Source organism: Ranitomeya variabilis, chromosome 2, assembly GCF_051348905.1.
Source record: "Ranitomeya variabilis isolate aRanVar5 chromosome 2, aRanVar5.hap1, whole genome shotgun sequence".
NCBI lineage: Eukaryota > Metazoa > Chordata > Amphibia > Anura > Dendrobatidae > Ranitomeya > Ranitomeya variabilis.
The window spans coordinates 484,856,072-484,883,657 of record NC_135233.1 but is presented as its reverse complement, the minus strand read 5'-3'; the positions used below and the strand labels follow the sequence as shown (position 1 = coordinate 484,883,657).

At 44.2% G+C, this 27,586-nt stretch overlaps 1 protein-coding gene across 2 annotated transcripts in view; it reads left to right on the top strand.

The window, feature by feature from the left end:
• Positions 1-953: 953 nt before the first annotated feature.
• Positions 954-27,586, top strand: part of LOC143806874 (dispanin subfamily A member 2b-like) — a 29,452-nt gene continuing 2,819 nt past the window's right edge. Inside the window, exons 1-2 of one of the 2 annotated variants that reach the window (XM_077287854.1) lie at positions 954-1,094; positions 18,277-18,574. In XM_077287854.1, the coding sequence (XP_077143969.1) occupies positions 1,054-1,094; positions 18,277-18,574 (339 nt within the window). In that variant the 5' untranslated portion in view covers positions 954-1,053. Of the gene's footprint in view, positions 1,095-4,140; positions 4,333-18,276; positions 18,575-27,586 lie in introns of those variants that run through there. The other variant, XM_077287855.1, reaches the window with a different exon arrangement.

The following is a 27,586-nucleotide window of genomic DNA, read 5'->3' as shown; positions in this document are numbered from 1 at the left end:
AAAATATAGTCCTGGCTCACCTCTAGAGAAGTTTCCCCGATAGGCAGACAGAGGCCCCCACATATATTGGCGGTGATTTTAGATGAAATGACAAACGTAGTATGAAAATAGGTTTAGCAAAATTGAGGTCCGCTTACTAGATAGCAGGAAGACAGAAAGGGCACTTTCATGGTCAGCTGAAAACCCTATCAAAATACCATCCTGAAATTACTTTAAGACTCTAGTATTAACTCATAACATCAGAGTGGCAATTTCAGATCACAAGAGCTTTCCAGACACAGAAACGAAACTACAGCAGTGAACTGGAACAAAATGCAAAAACAAACGAGGACTAAAGTCCAACTTAGCTGGGAGTTGTCTAGCAGCAGGAACATGCACAGAAAGGCTTCTGATTACAATGTTGACCGGCATGGAAGTGACAGAGGAGCAAGGTTAAATAGCGACTCCCACATCCTGATGGAAACAGGTGAACAGAGGGGATGATGCACACCAGTTCAATTCCACCAGTGGCCACCGGGGGAGCCCAAAATCCAATTTCACAACAGCCATCCTGCGCCCATCATCCTGGGCTGGACAAGCACTCCAAGTACGCAATCCTCACTATATAACAAACAAATAGAAAAAGTTAAAATTCTAAACACACAAACACAGATTAATAAAAAAATATTAAAACCAGGAATGTAGGAAGAGATCTTTTTAATATTACATATATTTCATAGGATCCATACCCTGCAATATACTATAGAAATGCCGTAAACCCTAAATTTTCATTTAGGCCATCTGGAGCCATAGTGCCCAGGAGGTAAATCCTTTTACTTTCTCTCTGGGCCAGGGCTTTACTCAGATTACCTCCTCTGGGCCCCAAACACACCTGATCGATAGCCTGTATCCTCAAGCCAGAGGGATCGCATTTATGAAAGGACTTGAAGTGCCTCGGGAGAGTTTTCAGCAGTGTGATATCTTCCACTACAGACGCTTTTTCTATGTCTCTTACGTGTTCTCTAGTTCTTATTCTCAGTTCCCGAGTGGTGAGGCCTATATATACCTTCTTGCATGGGCAGCATGCGTGGTACACTACCCCCTTTGAGGAGCAGGTAAGTTTTTTCCAGATCTTAAATGTTCTCGTGCCATCATGATTATGAAAGCATGTACTTTTAAAATGATTACTACACGCTTTACAATCATTGCACGGAAAGAACCCTTGGAATTTTGTTTCTATTTTCCCCATAGATTGATTTAAATAATGGCTGTGTACCAGGAAGTCGCCCAAATTCTTAGACCGTCTGGGGGTTAAAAGTGGTCGTTTTGATAAAATCTTTCTTAGAATGGGATCAGATTGTAAGATAGCCCAATGCTTTTCAAATATTGTAATCAATTCAGGCCATTGCTTGTTATTTTCAGTAATGAATCTTACATAATTGGAGGTCTCTGTTGACTCCTTTTTAATCATATTCTGCTTATACAGGAGCTCCTCTCTAGAATGCCTAATTGCTTTTTTGAAACCTCTTTTAATAATCCTTTTACTATATCCACGGTCAGCTAGCCTGTAGGCCAGATCTGATGCTTGCCGCATAAAATCTTCTTCCGTGGTGCATATTCTTTTCAACCTCATGAATTCAGGAATCATCTCTGCAGAAAATAAGTTATCTAGAGCACCGCTTGCAGAACACATTACTTAATTTTACTTAACATAGTGTCGCTCTGCACAGTAACAGGACCGCCCCTCCACCCATTTAAAACAGTATTCTCAAAAAATAAAATAAATATATCACTGCAGTAATATTCCTTAGTTAGCCCCTACTGTAATAATATCCTCCTTCCTGGCCCCGTATATCTCATTCCAGGCTCCAGCCATATGTTTTCCCATTCCGCCCCATCTGTCCTATGATCCTACCAATCCATCCTGCACCATGATCCTGCCCCCCTGTGTCTCGCATCCTGCCCCCCTGTGTCTCCAATCTGCCCCGGGCTTGCCGCATTCAGTAAACAAAAAAAAACAAAAAATCTTTCTCCTTACCTGGCCACTCTCCAGCGCTGATGTCCATCTCAGGCATTTCAGTGCAGACTCGTTTGCGAATGACAATCTCGCGTTTCGTCAAAGCTCAGGCGAAACGCGCGTCGGGCAGGTGCGGGCTGCCACGGGTTCTCCCACTGGTTAGTATTCCACTTGATCTCCTCTTTGCACTTTATGGCACTATGTCACTTTGTCTTTATAGGAGTATTCCTTTATGCTTGCAACAGTTGTTTACAATTGGGTGACATTATTGATTTATTCATTTTAGTATGCACTGCACTTTTCCTGATATTGGACATTGGCATGTATAATAATTTTTAATGATAACACTGGTCAACAGCATTTTTGGTGCCAAAGATATTTCATCGAATTTAGGGTATTTTTGGGGTGCTGATTCTGAATATGTCATCAGTTTTGCCAGATTGGCTCAAGTTTTTGAGATTTTTGGTATCTTATTTATAGCACTTGTTGGTAAATGCGACGCATCATCTCATTAATTTCTTTGGATTAGTACTTGAACTGAGCAGTTCTCAATATAGTTTTGTGTTAATTAGTGTTCTAAAAGTTTGTTCATAGCTTGATTTTTGCACTAACTTTATGTTGTTGTCTGTTTTCCAGTGAAAAGCATGAACTCATCAAGAAGAAGTTGTCTTAACGATCCAGACTCATTCTGTTACATTTGTGGTGAATACACACTGCCAAAACATAGAAGAAACATAACAGACTTCATAAAAAAAAGTGTATTTTGCCTATTTTGGGGTTATGCTTGGGGACCAAGACAAGTTTTGGGCACCACACATAGTGTGCAAAGCATGTATCGAATTATTACGAAAATGGAGCAAACGACAAAGAAAAAGCTTCAAATTTGGTGTTCCAATGGTGTGGAGAGAGCCAAAAAATCATCATGATGACTGTTATTTATGGTAAACACAGGTACAGGCACATCTTCACAATGAGGGACAGGCCTTCTTGCAGATTCCATGTTACTCCCATTTTCGTTTCTTATGCTTATTGAATCCTTGCACTTGCACTGCACAGAAATAACAGTCATCATGATGATTTTTTGGCTCTCTCCACACCATTGGAACACCAAATCTGAAGCTTTTTCTTTGTCCTTTGCTCCATTTTCGTAATAATTCGATACATGCTTTGCACACTATGTGTGGTGCCCAAAACTTGTCTTGGTCCCCAAGCATAACCCCAAAATAGGCAAAATACACTTTTTTTACGAAGTCTGTTATGTTTCTTCTATGTTTTGGCAGTGTGTATTCACCACAAATGTAACAGAATGAGTCTGGATCGTTAAGACAACTTCTTCTTGATGAGTTCATGCTTTTCACTGGAAAACAGACAACAACATAAAGTTAGTGCAAAAATCAAGCTATGAACAAACTTTTAGAACACTAATTAACACAAAACTATATTGAGAACTGCTCAGTTCAAGTACTAATCCAAAGAAATTAATGAGATGATGCGTCGCATTTACCAACAAGTGCTATAAATAAGATACCAAAAATCTCAAAAACTTGAGCCAATCTGGCAAAACTGATGACATATTCAGAATCAGCACACCAAAAATACCCCAAATTCATTAAAATATTTTGGACACCAGAAAAAAAATTTTTTTTTGTTGACCTGTGTAATCACCCTATATGCCATTACCTTACCATAGGTTTTGGGGATCATGTAATGTGGGTACTTAACATGAGATATATTGAATTTGTTTTATTGTCCACACAATAATAATCTTTGTAATTTACCTACATGGTTTGATTTTTTGCTGTATTATTGTTAATAGTGTGGTAATTTGTACATATCCTGTGACATCCTGCATTTATTTCCACCCTCTGTTTTCCCCTGTATTATTTATTTGTCATATATTTTTTTATTTAATAAATTATGATTTTCTATATATACTGTAGTTGTGCATCATAATTTTAGGTGGTATACAATTGTTTGACTGTAGTTTATGAAGACTTGTTGTTGTGTCCCAGTCCCATGAATGGGAACAGCTTGTTGTGTATTTTTCTACCTTTATGTATTGCATTCTATTGCTCCTAGGGAGAAGCTCTGCCCTCTACGTTTGTCCCTTTGTCTCTCCTGCAGTTGATGATGTTAGCCCCTGCCCCTCCCTTCTTCAGTGTCAGTTTGCTGTAGCCATCTTTGGATGCACATGTATGCTTCTCTGTTTGGGATTACCCTTTCCACCTGCTGCATTGTACTTACTACAAGATTTCACAGAATATCAACTGTTTCTCCTGGACTCTTAGTGCCAACTCAGCTGGCAGTGACTTGCAATATCTTAGGACGCCTGGCATGTGAGTACAACACTCATACAGTTATCTAAGGGATTGATGGCTAAGGATTTCGAGACTCATACTGCCTTGAAGAGTCAGAATAATTGTGCTTTGTTTCTTTATTGGGCTCTGTGACATTGGCTCTTTTTTTTGTCGTTATATTGTGTTTCTAATGCTTTGTAATAATAAAGATCTTGTCAGCTTAATGATATTGATGATTGATCATTCAGATGAGTCATCAATATCAGATTGCAGATGTTGTTGTCCTCGGTGGGACTTCAACCCAGGACCTCATTGCTGCAAGGCTACAGCTCTATCCATTGAGCAGGACAGCCTGGTGAGTGAGGAGCGAAAGCTCCAAAATCTGCAGAGCATGCCGATCAGGGTGCAAGATGGCTGATACAGACATGTTAACGCTGTTGAGTCATCTGCACTGAAGACAGAACATGATACAGTAGGGTTGCAGGTGAGGAGTGTGAGATGGGAGAACCTAATTCTCTGTTCTCCTGCTTTGTTTACCCAGAGACGTTGTGGGGGCAGGGATGCAAGCAGCAGGAACATGAGTGAGCTGATGAAAATGAGGGTTACAGTAAAGTAATTTATCGCTTTCAGCACTGGCGGACAGACAGAAGATCCCCCTGTGCAAATACAATGCATGGGCCCTTTGCAGCCCAAGAGCTCATAATCGTGCACAATTCCTCCTGCTTTGGAGGTAGAAATGGGCCTACTGGGCCCCTGTGCAGCAGCAAGGGTCACATCAATGGTTTGTCCGCCCCTGGATTTCAGATCTTCAGCAGATGTGGTCTGCCTCCTGATCTCTATGTAGTAGAAGCCATGTCAAGTTATATTATTTAGTAACTGCAGAGGTTCCAGCTGTTGGGTTTATTAGTGCCGGCTTGCATTTTTTACAATAAATGCGTTAAGACTTGACATTCCTCATACGGTAATGGTACCCATTGTCTGAAGTGCATTTGCTAGATTTTCTAACGCTTTCTTGGGTGATGGTTTTGTGACTTTTTTTTAAATTTAATTTCTGAATAAACTCGTGGTTTTTAACTCAGGATTCTGACGCTAGAATTTTTTTCCTCCTATCATGGAGAACCAGTAGCATAGCTACCAGGGGAGCTACACTACACTCAATTATATCAGCTCGCAGATATAGTTAAGCTCTGGGGTAGAGCAGGGAGACATGACCTCCCTGCACTACCGCGGGCAGTGGCCAAAGAGAGACAGGGGGACATATCCCCCCCCTTCCCGGGATGCTGCATACACGCTGGGTGCCAGCACTGTACCTGACAGCTGCCTCCAGTATACTGCAGACACGCCCACATTGCACACTGAGTAGGCGTGTCTGCTACAGAGCAGTCAGGAAGGCGTTGCTTTTTCCAGCCAGAGAGGAGCAGGACGGGGAGGGACACAGTGGTGTAAGTAACAGCTCACACTTCTACTGTACTGTTCTACTTCGCTGCTCTCCTAATATTCTTGTCTTGTATCTGCAGTCTCTAAGGCACAGTATATTTATGGCGGCTGCTTGAACTGTTACACAGATCAGGTCACTGTTAGTGCGAGTTACCCAAGCATCACCCGATCGGCACTAGAGCGATGTGAGTTTCCAATAGACAGGACTAAAAGTGGACAGCTGGTAATCAGGCGTCACGAACGCTAAGGGTTTTTTGGTGCTCTGCATGAAAATATCAGGAATATTCCATAAACCATCCAAAAAGAGAAAAGAATATGCGGCACTCACCCCAAGATAGCAGTGATGTTCGTGAACTTTATTGGAGAAAATATATACAAAACATCCGTCAGGACATCAGGAGTACAGGTATGCAGGAGGGTGCGTTATTGGAGTGTGGACGACGGCCGTTTCGCACAAAAGTGTGCTTTGACGGGTCTAGTGCGAAACGGCCATCGTCCACACTCCAATACCGCACCCTCCTGCATACCTGTACTCCTGATGTCCTGACGGATGTTTTGTATATATTTTCTCCAATAAAGTTCACGAACATCACTGCTATCTAGGGGTGAGTGCCGCATATTCTTTTCTCTTTTTGTATGGTTTATATATATATATATATATATATATATATATATATATATATATATATACTCAAAAAAATAAAGGGAACACTAAAATCCCACATCCTAGATATCTCTGAATGAAATATTCCAGTTGCAAATTTTTATTCATTGCATAGTGGAATGTGTTCATAACAGTAAAACATAACAATTATCAATGTAAATCAAAATGAATATCCCATGGAGGTCTGGATTTGGAATGATACTTAAAATGAAAGTGGAAAATCAAATTACAGGCTGATCCAACTTCAGTGAAAATGCCTCATGGTCATGACAAGGAAAAGATGCTCAGTATTGTGTGTGGCCTCCACGTGCCTGTATGACCTCCCTACGATGCCTGGGCATGCTCCTGATGAGGCGGCGGATGGTCTCCTGAGGGATCTCCTACCAGACCTGGACTAAAGCATCCGCCAACTCCTGGACAGTCTTTGGGGCAACGTGACTTTCGTGGATGGAGCGAGACATGATGTCCCAGATGTGATTTATCGGATTCAGGTCTGGGGAACAGGTGGGCCAGTCCATAGCTTCAATGCCTTCATCTTGCAGGAACTGCTGACCCACTCCAGCCACATGAGGTCTGGCATTGTCCTGCATTATTAGGAATCCAGGGCCAACTGCACCAGCATATGGTCTCACAAGGGGTCTGAGGATCTCATCTTGGTACCTAATGGCAGTCAGGCTACCTCTGGCGAGCACATGGAGGGCTGTGCGGCCCTCCAAAGAAATATCCCCACACACACCATTTATTACCCACTGCCATACCAGTCAAGCTGAAGGCTGTTGCAGGCAGCAGATCATTCTCCACTGCATCTCCAGACTCTGTCACGTCTGTCACATGTGCTCAGTGTGAACCTGCTTTCTTCTGTGAATAGCACAGCGCAACAGTAGTGAATTTGCTAATCCTGGTGTTCTGTGGCAAATGCCAAGCGTCCTGCATGGTGTTGGGCTGTGCTCACAACCCCCATTTGTGGACGTCAGGCCCTCAGACCATCCTCATGGAGTCAGTGTCTAACCATTTGTGCAGACACATGCCCATTTGTGGCCTGCTGGAGGTCATTTTGCAGGGCTCTGGCAGTGCTCCTCCTGCTCCTCCTTCAAGAAAGGCTGAGGTAGCGATCCTGCTGCTGGGTTGTTGCCTGCCTACGGCCCCCTTCACGTCTCCTGGTGTACTGGTCTGTCTCCTGGTAGCGCCTCCAGCCTTTGGACACTACGCTGACAGACACGGCAAACCTTCTTGCCACAGATAATAATAATAATAATTTTAATTATAATAATAATAATTTTATTTTTATAGCGCCAACATATTCCGCAGCACTTTACAAATTATAGAGGAGACTTGTACAGACAATAGACATTACAGCATAACAGAAATCACAGTTCAAAATAGATACCAAGAGGAATGAGGTCCCTGCTCGCAAGCTTACAAACTATGAGGAAAAGGGGAGACACGAGAGGTGGATGGTAACAATTGCTTTAGTTATTTGGACCAGCCATAGTGTAAGGCTCGGGTGTTCATGTAAAGCTGCATGAACCAGTTAACTGCCGAAGTATGTAGCAGTACAGACACAGAGGCTGTTAACTGCATGAAGTGTATGAGAACATGATGCGAGGAACCTGATTATGTTTTTTTTTTTTTGAATGGGCCACACAGGGATAGTTAGGTTAATGCGTTGAGGTGGTAGGCCAATCCAAACAAATTAGTTTTTAGGGCACGCTTAAAACTGTGGAGATTGGGGATTAGTCGTATTAATATTAATCTAGGTAGTGCATTCCAAAGAGTCAGCGCAGCACGTGTAAAGTCTTGGAGACGGGAGTGGGAGGTTCTGATTGAGGATGCTAACCTGAGGTCATTAGCGGAGCAGAGGGCACGGGTAGGGTGGTAGACTGAGACCAGAGAGGAGATGTAGGGTGGTGCTGAGCCATGGAGTGCTTTGTGGATGAGGGTAGTAGTTTTGTACTGGATTCTGGAGTGGATGGGTAGCCAGTGTAATGACTGGCACAAGGTAGAGGCATCGGTGTAATGGTTGGTGAGGAATATGATCCTGGCAGCAGCATTCAGGACAGATTGGAGCGTGGAGAGTTTGGTAAGAGGGAGGCTGATTAGTAGAGAGTTACAATAGTCCAGACGAGAATGAATAAGTGAAACAGTAAGAGTTTTTGCAGAGTCGAAAGTAAGAAAAGGGCGAATTCTAGAAATGTTTTTGAGATGCAGATAAGAAAAGTGAGCCAGTGATCAGATGTGGGGGGTGAATGAAAGCTCCGAATCAAGTATGACCCCAAGGCAGCGGGCATGTTGCTTTGGAGTAATGGTGGAACCGCACGCGGAGATGACAATGTCAGGCAAAGGTAGGTTAATAGAGGGAGAGAACACGAGGAGTTCAGTTTTTGACAGGTTCAGTTTCAGATAGAGGGAGGACATGATGTTAGAAACAGCGGTAAGACAATCACTGGTGTTTTCTAAAAACGTCGGCGTGATAACAGGAGAAGAAGTGTATAATTGGGTGTCGTCAGCATAGAGATGGTACTGGAAACCAAATCTACTGATTGTTTGTCCAATAGGGGCAGTATACAAAGAGAAGAGGAGGAGGCCTAGGACTGATCCTTGAGGAACGCCAACAGCAGCTTGCATTGATGTGCCATCCTGGATGAGCTGCACTACCTGAGCCACTTGTGTGGGTTGTACGTAGAGTCCATCTCATGCTACAACGAGTGTGAAAGCACAACCCACATTCAAAAGTGACCAAAACATCAGCCAGAAAGCATTGGTACTGAATTGTAGTCTGTGGCCCCCACCTTCAGAACCACTCCTTTATTGAGGGTGTCTTGATAAGTCCCAATAATTTCCATCTGTTGTCTATTCCATTTGCACAACAGCATGTGAAATTGTCAAACAGTGTTGCTTCCTCAGTGGACAGTTTGATTTTTCAGAAGTTTGATTTACTTGGAGTTATATTCTGTTGTTTAAGTGTTCCCTTCATTTTTTTGAGCAGTGCATATACATACACTGGTCTGATAGGACCTCGGCTATAGGATAGATTATATATATATACCGTATATACTCGAGTATAAGCCGAGATTTTCAGCCCAAATTTTTGGGCTGAAAGTGCCCCTCTCGGCTTATACTCGAGTCATGATCGGTGGTGGGGTCGGCGGGTGAGGACTGTCATATACTCACCTAGTTCCGGCGTTCCTGTCGCTCCCCCTGCCCGTCCCAAGGTCTCCGGGTGCCGCAGCCTCTTCCCCTGAGCAGTCACATGGGACCGCTCATTAGAGAAATGAATAGGCTGCTCCACCTCCCATAGGGGCGGAGCCGCCTATTCATTTCTCTAATGAAGCGGTGCCGGTGACTGCTGATAGAGGAAGAGGCTGCGGCACCGAAGACCAGCTGTCCGGGGGAAGGAGCGGGACGCCGGGAGCAGGTAAGTATGTCATATTCACCTTCCCTCGTTCCACACGCCGGGCGCCGCGCCATCTTCCCGGCGTCTCTCCGCACTGACTGTGCAGGTCAGAGGGCGCGATGACGCATATAGTGTGCGCGGCGCCCTCTGCCTGATCAGTCAGTGCGGAGAGACGCCGGGACCGGACGCTGAGGAGCTGCAAGCAAGAGAGGTGAGTATGTCTTTTTTTTTTTTTATTGCAGCAGCAGCAGCAATGGCACAGTTTTATGTGGAGTATCTATGGGGCAACGGTGCAGAGCACTATATGGCACAGCTATAGGGCAACGGTGCAGAGCATATATGGCACAGCTATGGGGCAACGGTGCAGAGCACTATATGGCACAGCTATGGGGCAATGGTGCAGAGCATTATATATGGCACAGGTATGGGGCAATGGTGCAGAGCATATATGGCACAGCTATGGGGCAACGGTGCAGAGCATATATGGCACAGCTATGGGGCAACGGTGCAGAGCACTATATGGCACAGCTATGGGGCAATGGTGCAGAGCATTATATATATGGCACAGGTATGGGGCAACGGTGCAGAGCATTATATATATGGCACAGGTATGGGGCAACGGTGCAGAGCATATATGGCACAGCTATGGGGCAACGGTGCAGAGCACTATATGGCACAGCTATGGGGCAATGGTGCAGAGCATATATGGCACAGCTATGGGTCAATGGTGCAGAGCACTATATGGCACAGCTATGGGTCAATGGTGCAGAGCACTATATGGCACAGGTATGGGTCAATGGTGCAGAGCACTATATGGCACAGGTATGGGGCAATGGTGCAGAGCATATATGGCACAGCTATGGGTCAATGGTGCAGAGCACTATATGGCACAGGTATGGGGCAACGGTGCAGAGCACTATATGACACAGCTATGGGGCAACGGTGCAGAGCACTATATGGCACAGGTATGGGGCAATGGTGCTGAGCACTATATGGCACAGCTATGGGGCAACGGTGCAGAGCACTATATGGCACAGCTATGGGGCAACGGTGCAGAGCACTATATGGCACAGCTATGGGGCAACGGTGCAGAGCACTATATGGCACAGCTATGGGGCAACGGTGCAGAGCACTATATGGCACAGCTATGGGGCAACGGTGCAGAGCACTATATGGCACAGCTATGGGGCAATGGTGCAAAGCACTATATGGCACAGCTATGGGTCAATGGTGCAGAGCACTATATGGCACAGGTATGGGGCAATGGTGCAGAGCATTATATATATGGCACAGCTATGGGGCAACGGTGCAGAGCATTGTATATATGGCACAGCTTTATGTGGAGCATCTATGGGGCCATAATGAACGGTGCAGAGCATTATATATGGCACAGCTTTATGTGGAGCATCTATGGGGCCATAATGAACGGTGCAGAGCATTATATGTGGCACAGCTTTATGTGGAGCATCTATGGGGCCATAATGAACGGTATGGAGTATCTATTTTTAATTTTGAAATTCACCGGTAGCTGCTGCATTTTCCACCCTAGGCTTATATTCGAGTCAATAAGTTTTCCCAGTTTTTTGTGGCAAAATTAGGGGGGTCGGCTTATACTCGGGTCGGCTTATACTCGAGTATATACGGTATATATATACTGCATATATATATACTGCATATATATATATACTGTATATATATATATATATATATATATATATATATATATATATATACACTCACTGGCCACTTTACTAGGTACACCTGTCCAACTTCTTGTTAACACTTAATTTCTAATCAGCCAATCACATGGCGGCAACTCAGTGCATTTAGGCATGTAGACATGGTCAAGACAATCTCCTGCAGTTCAAACCGAGCATCAGTATGGGGAAGAAAGGTGATTTGAGTGCCTTTGAACGTGGCATGGTTGTTGGTGCCAGAAGGGCTGGTCTGAGTATTTCAGAAACTGCTGATCTACTGGGATTTTCACGCACAACCATCTCTAGGGTTTACAGAGAATGGCCCGAAAAAGAAAAAAAATCCAGTGAGCGGCAGTTCTGTGGGCGGAAATGCCTTGTTGATGCCAGAGGTCAGAGGAGAATGGGCAGACTGGTTCGAGCTGATAGAAAGGCAACAGTGACTCAAATCGCCACCCGTTACAACCAAGGTAGGCCTAAGAGCATCTCTGAACGCACAGTGCGTCGAACTTTGAGACAGATGGGCTACAGCAGCAGAAGACCACACCGGGTACCACTCCTTTCAGCTAAGAACAGGAAACTGAGGCTACAATTTGCACAAGCTCATCGAAATTGGACAGTAGAAGATTGGAAAAACGTTGCTTGGTCTGATGAGTCTCGATTTCTGCTGCGACATTCGGATGGTAGGGTCAGAATTTGGCGTAAACAACATGAAAGCATGGATCCATCCTGCCTTGTATGGAGCATCTTTGGGATGTGCAGCCGACAAATCTGCGGCAACTGTGTGATGCCATCATGTCAATATGGACAAAAATCTCTGAGGAATGCTTCCAGCACCTTGTTGAATCTATGCCACGAAGAATTGAGGCAGTTCTGAAGGCAAAAGGGGTCCAACCCGTTACTAGCATGGTGTACCTAATAAAGTGGCCGGTGAGTGTATATATATATATATATATATATATATATATATATATAGTGATGCAGTCCTATGGCCGGGATATCAGGATCCTCCAGACTAGTGTCTGCATGATGTAATATCAGTAAATCCAAATCCAAGGTGGTAAACACAAAAATGCCATTGTAAAACATTTTATTAAAAAAAGTTGAGGATGAATATATGATAAATAACCAGACAGGAGAAAATGGAAACAGCAAGTTGGTGCGTATAGAAAATCAAGTGTGGGTGCAGGCCCCTGAACATATAATGAGTCTAGACAACAAGACCCCCAAAGGTGGGGAAGGGGAAAAAAGAAAGGAATAGACGAGTCAGGGGGTGTACTTTTTTCTTTAGATTGGTAATATTCTACCTCCCCCTCTTTTTTTTTTTCTGTTTCCCTTATTTCAGTTTCCCTCTTTGGGGTCTTGTCCAGACACGAGTATTCTTTTAGGCTTACCTGGATACATTCAGGGAGCTGTACCCATATGTTAACCTCTATACGCACCCACTGGCTGTTTCTGTTTTCTTCTATTTAGCTCTGTCATATATATATCAAGGCTGTGCAAGTAGCAGCCCACAGGGACAGACAGAGACCAGAATCTAAGGAGCGGGAGCTATTGTGAGTTCCATTATACAGCATGGGAGCTAATGCGGGGGTCATTGCACAGCATGGGAGCTAATAGAGGGGCCATTATACAGTGTGGGAGCTATTGCGGGTTCCATTATACAGCATGGGAGCTAATGTGGGTGTCATTACAGTGTGGGAGCTAATTCGGGGGTCATATTACAGCATGGGAACTAATACGGAACTTATACAGTGTGGTAGATAATGTGGGGGCCATTATACAGTTTGAAGGCTTCTGTTGGGCCATCATACAGTGTAGGGGTGTATATACAGTGTGGGAGCTACTGTGGGGCTATTATACAGAGTGGGTACTACTGTGGGGGCCTGTAAAGAGTTTGGCCTACTGTGAGGGCACAAAGGAGATATTTTACTATGTAATGGCACAGTGGTGGCATTACAATATGCAGCAGTATGACAAGCATTGTTTTTGTACCACAAAGCAAGAGCAGTAATAGAGACACAACAGCAGCGGCTCAGTATTGGGCTACAGGCAGGATAAGGAGTTTGTGCAGGTTCGGGGATAGATATAGACAGTGCTGGAAATGAGAAGTCAGATGTCTTTGTTGTAATCTCTGCAGCTGATTGCTGGCTGGAGAAGTTGTCATGTCGGTCTGGACCAGATGGAAAAGACGAGAAAAGTGAACGATTCCATCAGAAAGAACATCCTCTGTAAGTCACCATCCATAAGTGTAGTGTACTGTAATCACTTGTATGCTTTGTAGGACTGGTATCTACCACTATATGGTCACAATATAGCAGTAATATCAGTATTGGTCTCTGTGGAGATTTTTTTTTAACTTACAGCAGGATCATCTGCTGAGGTTATCCCACATCCACTATTAGGGTGCGCCACCATAGTTGTAGTCAGAGGTTAGGGGCCCACTGAGATGTCTCACCCCCCTGAGCTGAACGTCTAGATACGCCTCTGCGGAGAACCCTAGCAGTGTGCACTGCTTACTTTCATCACAAACTTGGACAACCCATTTAATTTGTAACCAGCAAGAACTGTGAAAAGTGTTAAAATGAAATTTGTTCATTTGCAGGAAAAAAGTTTTTCAAATATCCATTGTGCTTTTTTTTTCTTGGAAAGATAACATGCCATGCACGTGTCTCATAGTTGACCAGGGGAGGCACGAAGTATTGTGCACCTTGCCAAAAATTGTACTATAGTCAAGGAATTGAGTAAGATTTATGGCATAAAAAAATGCCACCACTCATCATGCCCTACCACGCTCCGCCCCACCTCAGCTTTGCCTACTTTCTTGGAGCTGTGTAAGAAAATAGCGTGAAAACGCCTGGTCACCTTTTTTTTTTTTCGCAGTTTCATGTTGCGCAACTATGTGACGACTTTTCTGGTGTAACAGCTGAGATGAATTGGTGTCGTTGAACTGAGCTGCACATCTCCATTCAGTGTGTAGCGGATGCTACCTTCAAATAGGAGCCCTTCTGCAGTACCTGGCAGCCATTACTACACACAGAATGGATGGGTGGCAGGGCCGGACAGGCCATTGGGCACTTCTGGCAAATGCCAGAAGGGCCGGTGCCAGTAGTGGGCTGCTCGATCCCTGCACGCTCTGCCACTGGGCCGACTCCCCCCGCCAGCGCCGACTCACTCCCCCACCAATGCCGCTGCCTTCAACTAAACCGGCGTCTATGACGCCGGTACAGTTGAATGCAATGATGGAGGAGAGAGCGTCTGCTGATGTTCCCTCGCCTATTATTTCCTGCTCTGCCTCTGACACTGCGGGTGCGCAATGACGTCATATCATCGCGTACCTGCTGTGTGCTGGCAGACTGCGGCCACTGAGACCGGAGCCAGGAGCAGCGCGGGGCACGAGGAGAGGTGAGGATTGTATGTTTTTTTAAAATATATCAATGAGTGATAACTGGATTGTGGGGCTATTGGGGGGGCTACATTACATTTTATGGGGGGCTGTATTACATTCTATGGGGGGCTGTATTACATTCTATGGGGGGTTGTATTATTTTCTATGGGGGCTGTATTACATTCTATGGGGGGCTGTATTACATTCTATTGTGGGTTGTATTATATTCTATGGGGGACTGTCTTACATTCTATGGGGGGCTGTATTACATTCTATGGGGGGCTGTATTACATTCTATGGGGGCTGTATTACATTCTATGGCTGACTGTATTACATTCTATGGGGGTTGTATTATATTCTATGGGGGGCTATATTACAGTCTATGAGGGAGGATTGCATCATACTCTTTTATGGGGCTACATTATATTCTATGGGGAGGTAGTCTGTATTATATTCTATATTTAATGTATTCTATGTATTAAATTTATTATATTCTATGAGGGGTGATTGCATCATACACTATGAGGGGGCTGCATTATATTCTATGGGGAGCTGCATTATACTATATGAGGAGGGCTGCATTGTATTCTATGGAGGGGCTACATTATATTCTATAGGGGGCTGCATTATGCTTTATGAGGAGGCTACCATATAGTATATATGCAGGGGCTGCATTATACTATATGAGGGGGCTGCATTATATTCTCTGGGGGGTTACATTATACTCGGGGCTACAATATATTCTGTGGGGTTTCTGCATTATACTCTGGGATGGCATCATTATACTATATGTGGGCTGCATTATACTGTATCGAGGACTATGGGGAATACATTATTCTATATGAAGAACTATGGGGTGCATTATACTATGGGAAGTGAATTGTACTATATGGATGACTATGGCGGTGCATTATACTATGTGGAGCACTATGAGGAGTGTATTATACTATATGGAGGACTGACCAGTGTATTTTAATATATGGAGGACTATGAGGAGTGTATTATACTATATGGAGGACTGTGGAGCGTATTATACTATATGGAGGACTGGGGAGTGTATTATACTATATGGAGGACTGAGGAGTGTATTATACTATATGGAGGACTGAGGAGTGTATTATACTATATGGAGGACTGAGGAGTGTATTATACTATATGGAGGACTGAGGAGTGTATTATACTATAAGGAGGACTATGAGGAGTGTATTATACTATATGGAGGACTGAGGAGTGTATTATACTATATGGAGGACTGAGGAGTGTATTATACTATATGGAGGACTATGAGGAGTGTATTATACTATATGGAGGACTGAGGAGTGTATTATACTATATGGAGGACTGAGGAGTGTATTATACTACATGGAGGACTGAGGAGTGTATTATACTATATGGAGGACTGAGGAGTATTATACTATATGGAGGACTGAGGAGTGTATTATACTATATGGAGGACTATGAGGAGTGTATTATACTATATGGAGGACTGAGGAGTGTATTATACTATATGGAGGACTGAGGAGTGTATTATACTACATGGAGGACTGAGGAGTGTATTATACTATATGGACCACTGAGGTGCACATTATAATATATGGAGGACTATGGGGTGTATGTATTATACTAAACAAGCAAAATGCTGCCTCTTCATCGAGTGATTGGATTGTTTATGTGGGAACAGAAATCCTTGTTCTCAGCAGCACATCGCCGGTGTAAACTGTAGATGTGCTGCTGATAACATGATACTGTATGGGGACAGATTGATCTAATTGTGATTGTTCTGTTCCCTTCATTCTTTCTCAGTTGGTGTAAAGAGGCCGGGAATCAAGCGAACGACTTCAGTATCGTCAATCACACTCATTTAGTAGCCTGAGATCAGCGCATGTAAATACAACAGAAATGCTTCACAGGGAGACCAGGCAAGGATGATGACAGTTGTAGTTAGCACCCGGCGCCTGGGAATAGCACTAACTCTACTGCTTTTCCCAGCCGCCAGAGAATTTAATTCTTGTATGTGTAATGATTTTTAGGGTTGGTGTCAGCTGCGTAATGTCAGCTGCTATCAATCCCTGGTGTAAGTAATGGAGAGGTGTCTATCAGACACCCCCACTACTAGCCCAGACCTGGCGAGACCCAGCATCTCTGAAGAGCGGTGACAGTAGTAACAATACTGCTCTTCACAGTCGCCCAGCTCAGTACAAGACCGGAATATCTGAAGAGCAGTGACGTTACTGATGTCACCCCTCTTCAGAGTCACCGGGTCTCGTGCTGCGCAGCAGAACCAAAATTGGCTGTAGGTAAAGTTTATGGAGCATCAGAATGAGGTTCCATAGCCTTTGGTCGTCTCAATCCCTTCATTATCTACGAGATCCAGTTATGTAGGTAAAGTAGCAGCTTTTCTTGGTACTGCAACTAAAAGCAATAAATAGGACTGAGCTGTAATGCTGGATACAGCTGTGATTATATGTTATATAATTGTGTTACACTACCCTCACTTCGTGTGACCTACAAGTGTACAAAGATATTATACAGTCACCATGTGACAAGTGGGCCTGTGTAACTTCAAATGCCAGGGCTGAATTTTAGTCCCAGTCCGGCCCTCATGGGTGGTCAATCTGGTGTGACTGGACAATCTTTTAAGTTACCACACAAGGCTGACAAAATGTATGTACATAAGTGCTATACAGTGAACACATGGGCCCACGATTCATTAAGGCAATTTTGCCAGAATTTTGGGGGGCAACTTGAGGTTGCACAAAATTTTTTATCATTTTCAACCAGCTATGCTAAAATGGGTGGAGCTGATGAAATGACAAAGGCACGGCAGTGCCGTGATCTTTCGGCTCCTCTAGTTCATGCCGAACTGTGGTGTTCCGTAAGTCAGAAATTTTACCCCAGTCATCGACTAGCTTAATATTCCTGGCGTGGAGCACGGAGGTGTACTCCACTCATCAGATGCTCCAGATTCATGGAGAGACATGTACTGTTTCGTGAATCGGGAGCATTTGGCTCTAGCACACCCCATCAAGACTGGCAAGAAAAATGCCGTTCTTCATGAATTGGGGCAATAATGTCAACATCAAGTAAAATGTAATGCTCAAATATTAATGCTATATTTCTTATTCCTTGGTGTATAACGAAGCGGTGGAGGTGGCAAAAGGGCAATTGATCCTTTTGCCGGACACATGAGGTAGAGGGTTGACCCCTTGAGGTAGAGGGTTGACCCCTAAAAAATAATTCTTCCCCATTTCCAGTAAATGTTCATCATTCATTTTTCAGCCATCTCCTTCATTTTTCCTTAAAGTGAAACTGTTCAGTCAGGGTATGTGGAGGAGAAATGAAACTAATCCTATTATTTGGAACACCAGGCTCCTCCTTCCTCACTGTTCTTTCCCCCCTCATACAGATACGTTCCTCAAAAATCTCCCGGAGAAGACTCCTTGATCTGCATTTCAGAAATCATGGAAAATTGTAAGTTTGAACGGGAACTTGATAATCCCCCTCGTTATGATGCCCAAACCTATCAACCCCTAAAGGAAGAAGTGGAGTTTGTGAGTTATCCTCCCCAGTCTGTACAGTCCACAGTGGTAACAATGATGCCTGAGAGCCCTCCTGTTCAGGATCACATCATCTGGTCGCTTTTCAACACCATCTACTTGAATTTCTGCTGCCTGGGACTTCTTGCCTTTGTATTTTCCGTCAAGGTAAGACTATGCTGGTAATCAGTATTGAAATTGTCCAAAATAGTTTCATCATCTACCGATCTGTATTATCCTTTGCCCCCCTTTTTTAAAAAAAATTTGATATGGATTTTTTGTTTTTCATCCCCTTTTTGCAGATAGCTGAACAAGGCTGGTACAGAGCATTATCTGGCTGTGCCTTAAGGCCCCGTCTCACATAGCGATTTACCAACGATCACGACCAGCGATACGACCTGGCCGTGATCGTTGGTAAGTCGTTGTGTGGTCGCTGGGGAGCTGTCACACAGACAGCTCTCTCCAGCGACCAACGATCAGGGGAACGACTTCGGCATCGTTGAAACTGTCTTCAACGATGCCGAAGTCCCCCTGCAGCACCCGGGTAACCAGGGTAAACATCGGGTTACTAAGTGCAGGGCCGCGCTTAGTAACCCGATGTTTACCCTGGTTACCAAAAAAAACAAACAGTACATACTCACCATCTGATGTCCGTCAGGTCCCTTGCCGTCTGCTTCCTGCTCTGACTGTGTGCCGCCGTACAGTGAGAGCAGATCGCAGCGGTGACGTCACTGCTGTGCTGTGCTCTCACTGTACGGCACTCAGAGCAGGAAGCAGACGGCAAGGGACCTGACGGACATCAGATGGTGAGTATGTAGTGTTTGTTTTTTTTTTACATTTACGCTGGTAACCAGGGTAAACATCGGGTTACTAAGCGCGGCCCTGCGCTTAGTAACCCGATGTTTACCCTGGTTACCAGTGAAGACATCGCTGGATCGGTGTCACACACACCGATTCAGCGATGTCAGCGGGACCTCAACGACCAAAAAAAGGTCCAGGCCATTCCGACACGACCAGCGATCTCGCAGCAGGGGCCTGATCGCTGGTACGTGTCACACATAGCAAGATCGCTACTGAGGTCGCTGTTGCGTCACAAAACTTGTGACTCAGCAGCGATATCGCTAGCGATCTCGCTATGTGTGACGGGGCCTTTACTCCCACACTCCTTCTGTCTCTTCCCAGACTTGTTACCTTGTTACTCCCCTTCCAGAAACACCAGAGAAATCCTTAAGTTTTTTTTTTTCAATTTTTCACATAGCAAAATCTGATATCCATAGATACAATTGTACAAGGCATGGTTAGTGCCACATGTTTTGTTATAAAGGGACTTAAAGTAAGAACTGTACAAAATCCTTACAGCTAAACTGTTTGCTCTGTTTCTATGTGATTACGTTAATAATTTCCAGATGCTGAACTTTAACTTCCCGGAGAGGCCAACTATGGGGACATTCAGTCCAATCATGGGGTTTCTAAACAGAAAGGCATAAATTTACAGTGCTTAAAGGGGGGTGGGGAGGCAGAGAAGACTGGTTAACCCCTTTCTGCCACTAGACGTACTATTCCGTCCATGTGACCCGGGCCCTAATTCCCATGGACGGAATAGTACGTCTAACGCGATCAGCCGTGCTCACTGGGTGAGCGCGGCCGGGTGTCAGCTGATTATCACAGCTGACATCCAGCACTATGTGCCAGGAGCGGTCAACTATGCAAAAACAATGCTTTATCATCATACCGCCAAACAAAAAGTGGAATAACACGCGATCAAAAAGACGGATATAAATAAACATTGTACCGCTGAAAACGTCATCTTGTTCCGCAAAAAACGAGCCACCATACAGCATCATCAGCAAAAAAATAAAAAAGTTATAGTCCTCAGAATAAAGCGATGCAAAAATAATTATTTTTTCTATAAAATAGTTTTTATTGTATAAAAGCGCTAAAACATAAAAAAAATTATATAAATGAGGTATCCCTGTAATCGTACTGACCTGAAGAATAAAACTGCTTTATCAATTTTACCAAATGCGGAACGGTATAAACGCCTCCCCCAAAATAAATAGCTGGTTTTTGTTCATTCTTCCTAACAAAAATTGGAATAAAAAGCTATCAAAAAAGTCATGTGCCCAAAAATGATACCAATAAAAACGTTAACTTGTCCTGCAAAAAACAAGACCTTACATGACTCTATGGACCAAAATATGGAAAAATTATAGCTCTCAGAATGTGGTAGAGCAAAAAATATTTTTTTCCAATAAAAAATGTCTTTTAGTATGTGACAGCTGCCAAACATAAAAACCCGCTATAAAAAAACCGCTATAAATAGTAAATCAAATATCCCATTATCACCACCTTAGTTAGGGAAAAATAATAAAATAAAAAAATGTATTTATTTCCATTTTCCAATTAGGGTTAGGGTTGGGGCTAAAGTTAGGGTTGGGGTTAAAGTTAGGGTTAGGGTGGTGGCTAAAGTTAGGGTTAGGGCTAAAGTTAGGGTTGGAGTTAGAGTTGGGGTTATGGTTTGGAGTACGTTTACGGTTGGGTTAGGGGTGTGTCAGGGTTAGGGGTATGGTTAGGGTTGGAATTTGGGTTAGGGGTGTGTTGGGATTAGGGTTGGAGTTAGAATTGGGAGGTTTCTACTGTTTAGGCACACCATGGGCTCTGCAAACGCAACATGACATCCGATCTCAATCCATACAATTCTGCGTTGAAAAAGTAAAACGGTGCTCCTTCCCTTCGGAGCTCTGCCGAGCGCCCAAACAGTGGTTTACCCCCACATATGGGGTATCGGCGTACTCAGGACAAATTGCACAACAACTTTTTGGGTAAATTTCTCCAGATACCCTTGGCAAAATACAAAATTGGGGGCTAAAAATCATTTTTGTGGAAAAAAAAAGATTTTTTTAATTTTCACGGCTCTACATTATAAACTTCTGTGAAGCACTTGGGGGTTCAAAGTGCTCACAACACATCTATATAAGTTTCTTAGGGGGTTTACTTTCCAAAATGGTGTCACTTTTGGGGGGTTTCCACTGTTTAGGCACATCAGGGCTCTCCACACGCACATGGCGTCCTATCTCAATTCCAGCCAATTTTGCATTGAAAAGTCGAACGGCACTCCTTCCCTTCCGAGCTCTGCCATGTGCCCAAACAGTGGTTTACCCCCACATATGGGGTATTGGCGTACTCAGGACAAATTGTACAACAACTTTTGGGGTCCATTTTCTCCTGTTATTCTTTGTAAAATAAAACAAATTGGATCAGAAGTAAATTTTTTGTGAAAAAAGTTAAATGTTCATTTTTTTTAAAACATTCCAAAACTTCCTGTGAAACACCTGAAGGGTTAATAAACTTCTTGAATGTGGTTTTGAGCACCTTGAGGGGTGCAGTTTTTAGAATGGTGTCACACTTGGGTATTTTCTATCGTATAGATCCCTCAAAATGACTTCAAATGAGATGTGGTCCCAAAATTGTGCTGATGTAAAGTAGACATGTGGAAAATGTTACTTAGTAAGTATTTTGTGTGACATATCTTTGTGATTTAAGGGCATGAAAATTCAATGTTGGAAAATTGCAAAATTTTCTAAATTTTTGCCAAATTTCCATTTTTTTCACAAATTATCTCAAGTAATGTCAAGGAAATTTTACAACTAACATGAAGTACAATATGTCAAGAGAAACTAGTGTCAGAATCACCAGGATCCTTTGAAGCGTTCCAGAGTTATAACCTCATAAATGGACAGTGGTCAGAATTATAAAAATTGGCTCGGTCATTAAGATGCAAACCACCACTTTTGGGGGAAAATGGTTTAACTTGTTGTGCTAGACTTTTGTTCTGTTTTGCTGAATTCTGGACACGCTATAAGCAGACAAAGAATCAAGGGGTGTCAATTGCCCAAAAATTGTCACGCGCAACCGATACAACTCCTAAACAAGTTTACCAGAACTCACAAAATAGGGGGTAGTGTTGTGAATTCCGCTCTTGGGCTCCCTCCGGTGGTTGTAAGTGGCACTTTTGTGAGTTCTGCTCTTGGGCTCCCTCCGGTGGTTTTGAGTGGAACTGCTGCTCCTTGGATTTAGCAGTCAGCAGCTGCTTCCACTGATCGTCTTTCTGGCTCGGCTATTTATCCTGGCTCTATCCTTCAGCCTGGGCCAGTTGTCAATGGTTCCTGGTTGGATTCACATCTCTGCTTGGATTTCCCTGATATTCTGACCAGTTCAGCAAAGATAAGTCATTGCTTGTTCTTTTGCTGTCCACATATTGTGGACTTAATCGTTCAGCTCTTTCTATGTTTTTTCTTGTCCAGCTTGTCAATATGGATTTATTCAGTTAAGCTGGAAGCTCTGGGAAGCAGATTTACCCTCCACACCTTTAGTCAGGTGTGGAGATTTTTGTAAACTTTGTGGTGGATTTTTCTAGTTTTTTTTATACTGACCACCCAGTATTCTGTCCTGTTCTATCTATCTAGCTAGACTGGCCTCCTTTGCTACATTCTGATTTCATTCTGCGTATGTCATTTCCCTCTCCACTCACAGTCAATATTTGTGGGGGGCTGCCTTTCCTTTGGGGATTTTCTCTGAGGCAAGATAGCTTTCCTGTTTCCATCTTTAGGGGTAGTTAGTCCTCCGGCTGTGACGAGGTGTCTAGGGAGTGACAGGAACATCCCACGGCTACTTCTAGTGTTGTGATAAGCTCAGGAACTGCGGTTAGTACAGGTACCATCTCCTCCAGAGCTCGTCCCATGTTGCTCCTAAACCACCAGTTCATAACAGTACAACTGGCCAAAAATGAATTATATGCAAAAGAAGGAAAAAAAAAAGTTCTGAGCCATTTTTTTTTTTGCAGTCTGTTTTGTCTTTTTTTTCCTCTTAATCTCTGGGCGGTTCAGGATTTTGGCGCTGGCATGGATGTTCAGGGTTTGTTTTCTCGTGTGGATCAACTTGCTGCAAGAGTACAGAGTATCCAAGATTGTGTTGTCCAGACTCCGGCTTTAGAGCCTAATATTCCTACTCCTGATTTGTTTTTTGGGGACAGATCTAAGTTTTTGAACTTTAAAAATAACTGCAAATTGTTTTTTGCTTTGAAACTCCGTTCCTCTGGTGATCCCATTCAGCAGGTTAAGATTGTCATCTCTCTGCTGCGTGGTGACCCTCAGGACTGGGCATTCTCCCTTGAATCAGGGAATCCGGCATTGCTTAATGTAGACGCATTTTTTCAAGCGCTCGGATTATTGTATGACGAACCTAATTCTGTGGATCATGCAGAAAAAACCTTGTTGGCCCTATGTCAGGGTCAGGAAGCGGCAGAATTATACTGCCAGAAATTTAGAAAATGGTCTGTGCTCACTAAATGGAATGAGGATGCTCTGGCAGCAATTTTCAGAAAGGGTCTTTCTGAAGCCCTTAAAGATGTTATGGTGGGGTTCCCCACACCCGCTGGTTTGAGCGAATCTATGTCTCTAGCCATTCAGATTGATCGGCGCCTGCGCGAGCGCAAAGTTGTGCACCATATGGCAGTGTCCTCTGAGCGGAGTCCTGAGCCTATGCAATGTGATAGGATTTTGACTAGAGCAGAACGGCAGGGATTCAGACGTCAGAATAAGCTGTGTTTTTACTGTGGTGATTCTGCTCATGTTATTTCTGATTGCCCTAAGCGTACTAAGAGGGTCGCTAGGTCTGTTACCATCAGTACTGTACAACCTAAATTTCTCTTATCTGTGACCCTGATTTGCTCATTATCGTCCTTTTCTGTCATGGCATTTGTGGATTCAGGCTCTGCCCTGAACTTAATGGACTTGGAATTCGCCAGGCGCTGTGGTTTTTCCTTGCAGCCTTTGCAGAGCCCTATTCCTTTGAGGGGCATTGATGCTACACCGTTGGCCAAGAATAAACCTCAGTATTGGACTCAGCTGACCATGTGCATGGCTCCAGCACATCAGGAAGATTGCCGTTTTCTGGTGTTGCATAACTTGCATGATGTTGTACTGGGTTTTCCATGGTTACAGGAACATAATCCGGTGCTGGATTGGAAATCTATGTCTGTGACTAGTTGGGGTTGTCAAGGGGTACATTGTGATGTTCCTTTGATGTCAATTTCCTCTTCCCCCTCTTCTGAAGTCCCTGAGTTTTTGTCGGATTTCCAGGATGTATTTGATGAGCCCAAGTCCAGTTCCCTTCCTCCACATAGGGACTGTGATTGTGCTATTAACTTGATTCCTGGCTGTAAGTTTCCTAAGGGCCGACTTTTCAATCTGTCTGTGCCAGAACATGCCGCCATGCGGAGTTATGTCAAGGAGTCTTTGGAAAAGGGGCATATTCGTCCGTCTTCTTCACCATTGGAAGCGGGATTCTTTTTTGTTGCCAAGAAGGATGGCTCCTTGAGACCCTGTATTGATTATCGCCTTCTTAATAAGATCACGATCAAATTCCAATACCCTTTACCTTTGCTTTCTGATTTGTTTGCTCGGATTAAGGGGGCTAGTTGGTTTACTAAGATTGACCTTCGAGGGGCATATAATCTTGTTCGCATTAAACAGGGTGACGAATGGAAAACTGCATTTAATACGCCCGAAGGCCATTTTGAATACCTTGTGATGCCTTTCGGGCTTTCTAATGCTCCTTCTGTATTTCAGTCCTTCATGCATGATATTTTCCGCAATTATCTTGATAAATTCATGATTGTGTATTTGGATGATATTTTGATTTTTTCTGATGATTGGGAGTCTCATGTGAAGCAGGTCAGGATGGTATTCCAGATCCTTCGTGATAATGCTTTATTTGTGAAGGGGTCTAAGTGCCTATTTGGAGTTCAGAAGGTCTCTTTTTTGGGTTTTATTTTTTCTCCCTCGTCTATAGAAATGGATCCTGTTAAGGTCCAAGCCATTCATGACTGGATTCAACCCACATCGGTGAAGAGCCTTCAGAAATTTTTGGGCTTTGCTAATTTTTATCGCCATTTCATTGCCAACTTTTCCAGTGTGGTTAAGCCCCTGACCAATTTGACGAAGAAAGGCGCTGATGTGACGAATTGGTCCTCTGCGGCGGTTGAGGCCTTTCAGGAGCTTAAACGCCGATTTACTTCTGCCCCTGTGTTGCGTCAGCCGGATGTTTCTCTTCCTTTTCAGGTTGAGGTTGACGCTTCTGAGATTGGCGCAGGGGCCGTTTTGTCTCAGAGGAATTCTGATGGTTCTTTGATGAAACCGTGTGCCTTTTTTTCCAGAAAGATTTCGCCTGCGGAGCGCAATTATGACGTTGGCAATCGGGAGTTGTTGGCTATGAAGTGGGCATTCGAGGAGTGGCGACATTGGCTTGAGGGAGCCAAGCACCGCGTTGTGGTCTTGACCGATCATAAGAATCTGATTTACCTCGAGTCGGCCAAGCGGCTGAACCCTAGACAGGCTCGATGGTCCCTGTTTTTCTCCCGTTTTGATTTTGTGGTCTCGTATCTTCCGGGATCTAAGAATGTTAAGGCTGATGCCCTCTCTATGAGTTTTTTGCCTGATTCTCCTGGAGTCCTTGAGCCGGTTGGCATTCTTAAGGAAGGGGTGATTCTTTCTGCCATCTCCCCTGATTTGCGGCGGGTGCTTCAGGAATTTCAGGCTGATAAACCTGACCGCTGTCCAGTGGGGAAGCTGTTTGTTCCTGATAGATGGACTAGTAAGGTAATTTCTGAGGTTCATTCTTCAGTGTTGGCTGGTCATCCTGGGATTTTTGGTACCAGAGATTTGGTTGCTAGGTCCTTTTGGTGGCCTTCCTTGTCGCGGGATGTGCGTTTTTTTTGTGCAGTCCTGTGGGACTTGTGCCCGGGCCAAGCCTTGCTGTTCCCGCGCTAGTGGGTTGCTTTTGCCTTTGCCGGTCCCTGAGAGGCCCTGGACACATATTTCCATGGATTTTATTTCGGATCTTCCTGTTTCCCAGAAGATGTCTGTTATCTGGGTGGTTTGTGACCGGTTCTCTAAAATGGTCCATTTGGTACCTTTGCCTAAATTGCCTTCCTCCTCTGATTTGGTTCCATTGTTTTTTCAGCATGTGGTTCGTTTGCATGGCATTCCGGAGAATATTGTGTCTGACAGAGGTTCCCAGTTTGTTTCTAGGTTTTGGCGGGCCTTTTGTGCTAGGATGGGCATTGATTTGTCTTTTTCTTTGGCGTTCCATCCTCAGACAAATGGCCAAACTGAGCGAACTAATCAGACCTTGGAAACCTATTTGAGATGCTTTGTGTCTGCTGATCAGGATGATTGGGTGGCTTTCTTGCCGTTGGCCGAGTTTGCCCTTAATAATCGGGCTAGTTCGGCTACTTTGGTTTCGCCTTTCTTTTGTAATTTTGGTTTTCATCCTCGTTTTTCTTCGGGGCAGGTTGAGCCTTCTGATTGTCCTGGTGTGGATTCTGTGGTGGACAGGTTACAGCAGATTTGGACTCATGTGGTAGACAATTTGACATTGTCTCAGGAAAAGGCTCAACGTTTTGCTAACCGCCGTCGGTGTTGGTCCCCGGCTTCGGGTGGGGGATTTAGTCTGGTTATCTTCTCGTCATGTTCCTATGAAGGTTTCTTCCCCTAAGTTCAAGCCTCGGTTAATTGGTCCTTATAAGATTTCTGAGATTATCAATCCGGTGTCTTTTCGTTTGGCCCTTCCAGCCTCTTTTGCCATCCATAATGTTTTCCATAGATCTTTGTTGCGGAGATATGTGGTGCCCGTTGTTCCCTCGGTTGATCCTCCTGCCCCGGTGTTGGTTGAGGGGGAGTTGGAATATGTGGTGGAGAAAATTTTGGATTCTCGTTTTTCGAGGCGGAGGCTTCAGTATCTTGTCAAGTGGAAGGGTTATGGCCAGGAGGATAATTCTTGGGTTGTTGCGTCCGATGTCCATGCCGCCGATTTGGTTCGTGCCTTTCACTTGGCTCGCCCTGATCGGCCTGGGGGCTCTGGTGAGAGTTCGGTGACCCCTCCTCAAGGGGGGGTACTGTTGTGAATTCCGCTCTTGGGCTCCCTCCGGTGGTTGTAAGTGGCACTTTTGTGAGTTCTGCTCTTGGGCTCCCTCCGGTGGTTTTGAGTGGAACTGCTGCTCCTTGGATTTAGCAGTCAGCAGCTGCTTCCACTGATCGTCTTTCTGGCTCGGCTATTTATCCTGGCTCTATCCTTCAGCCTGGGCCAGTTGTCAATGGTTCCTGGTTGGATTCACATCTC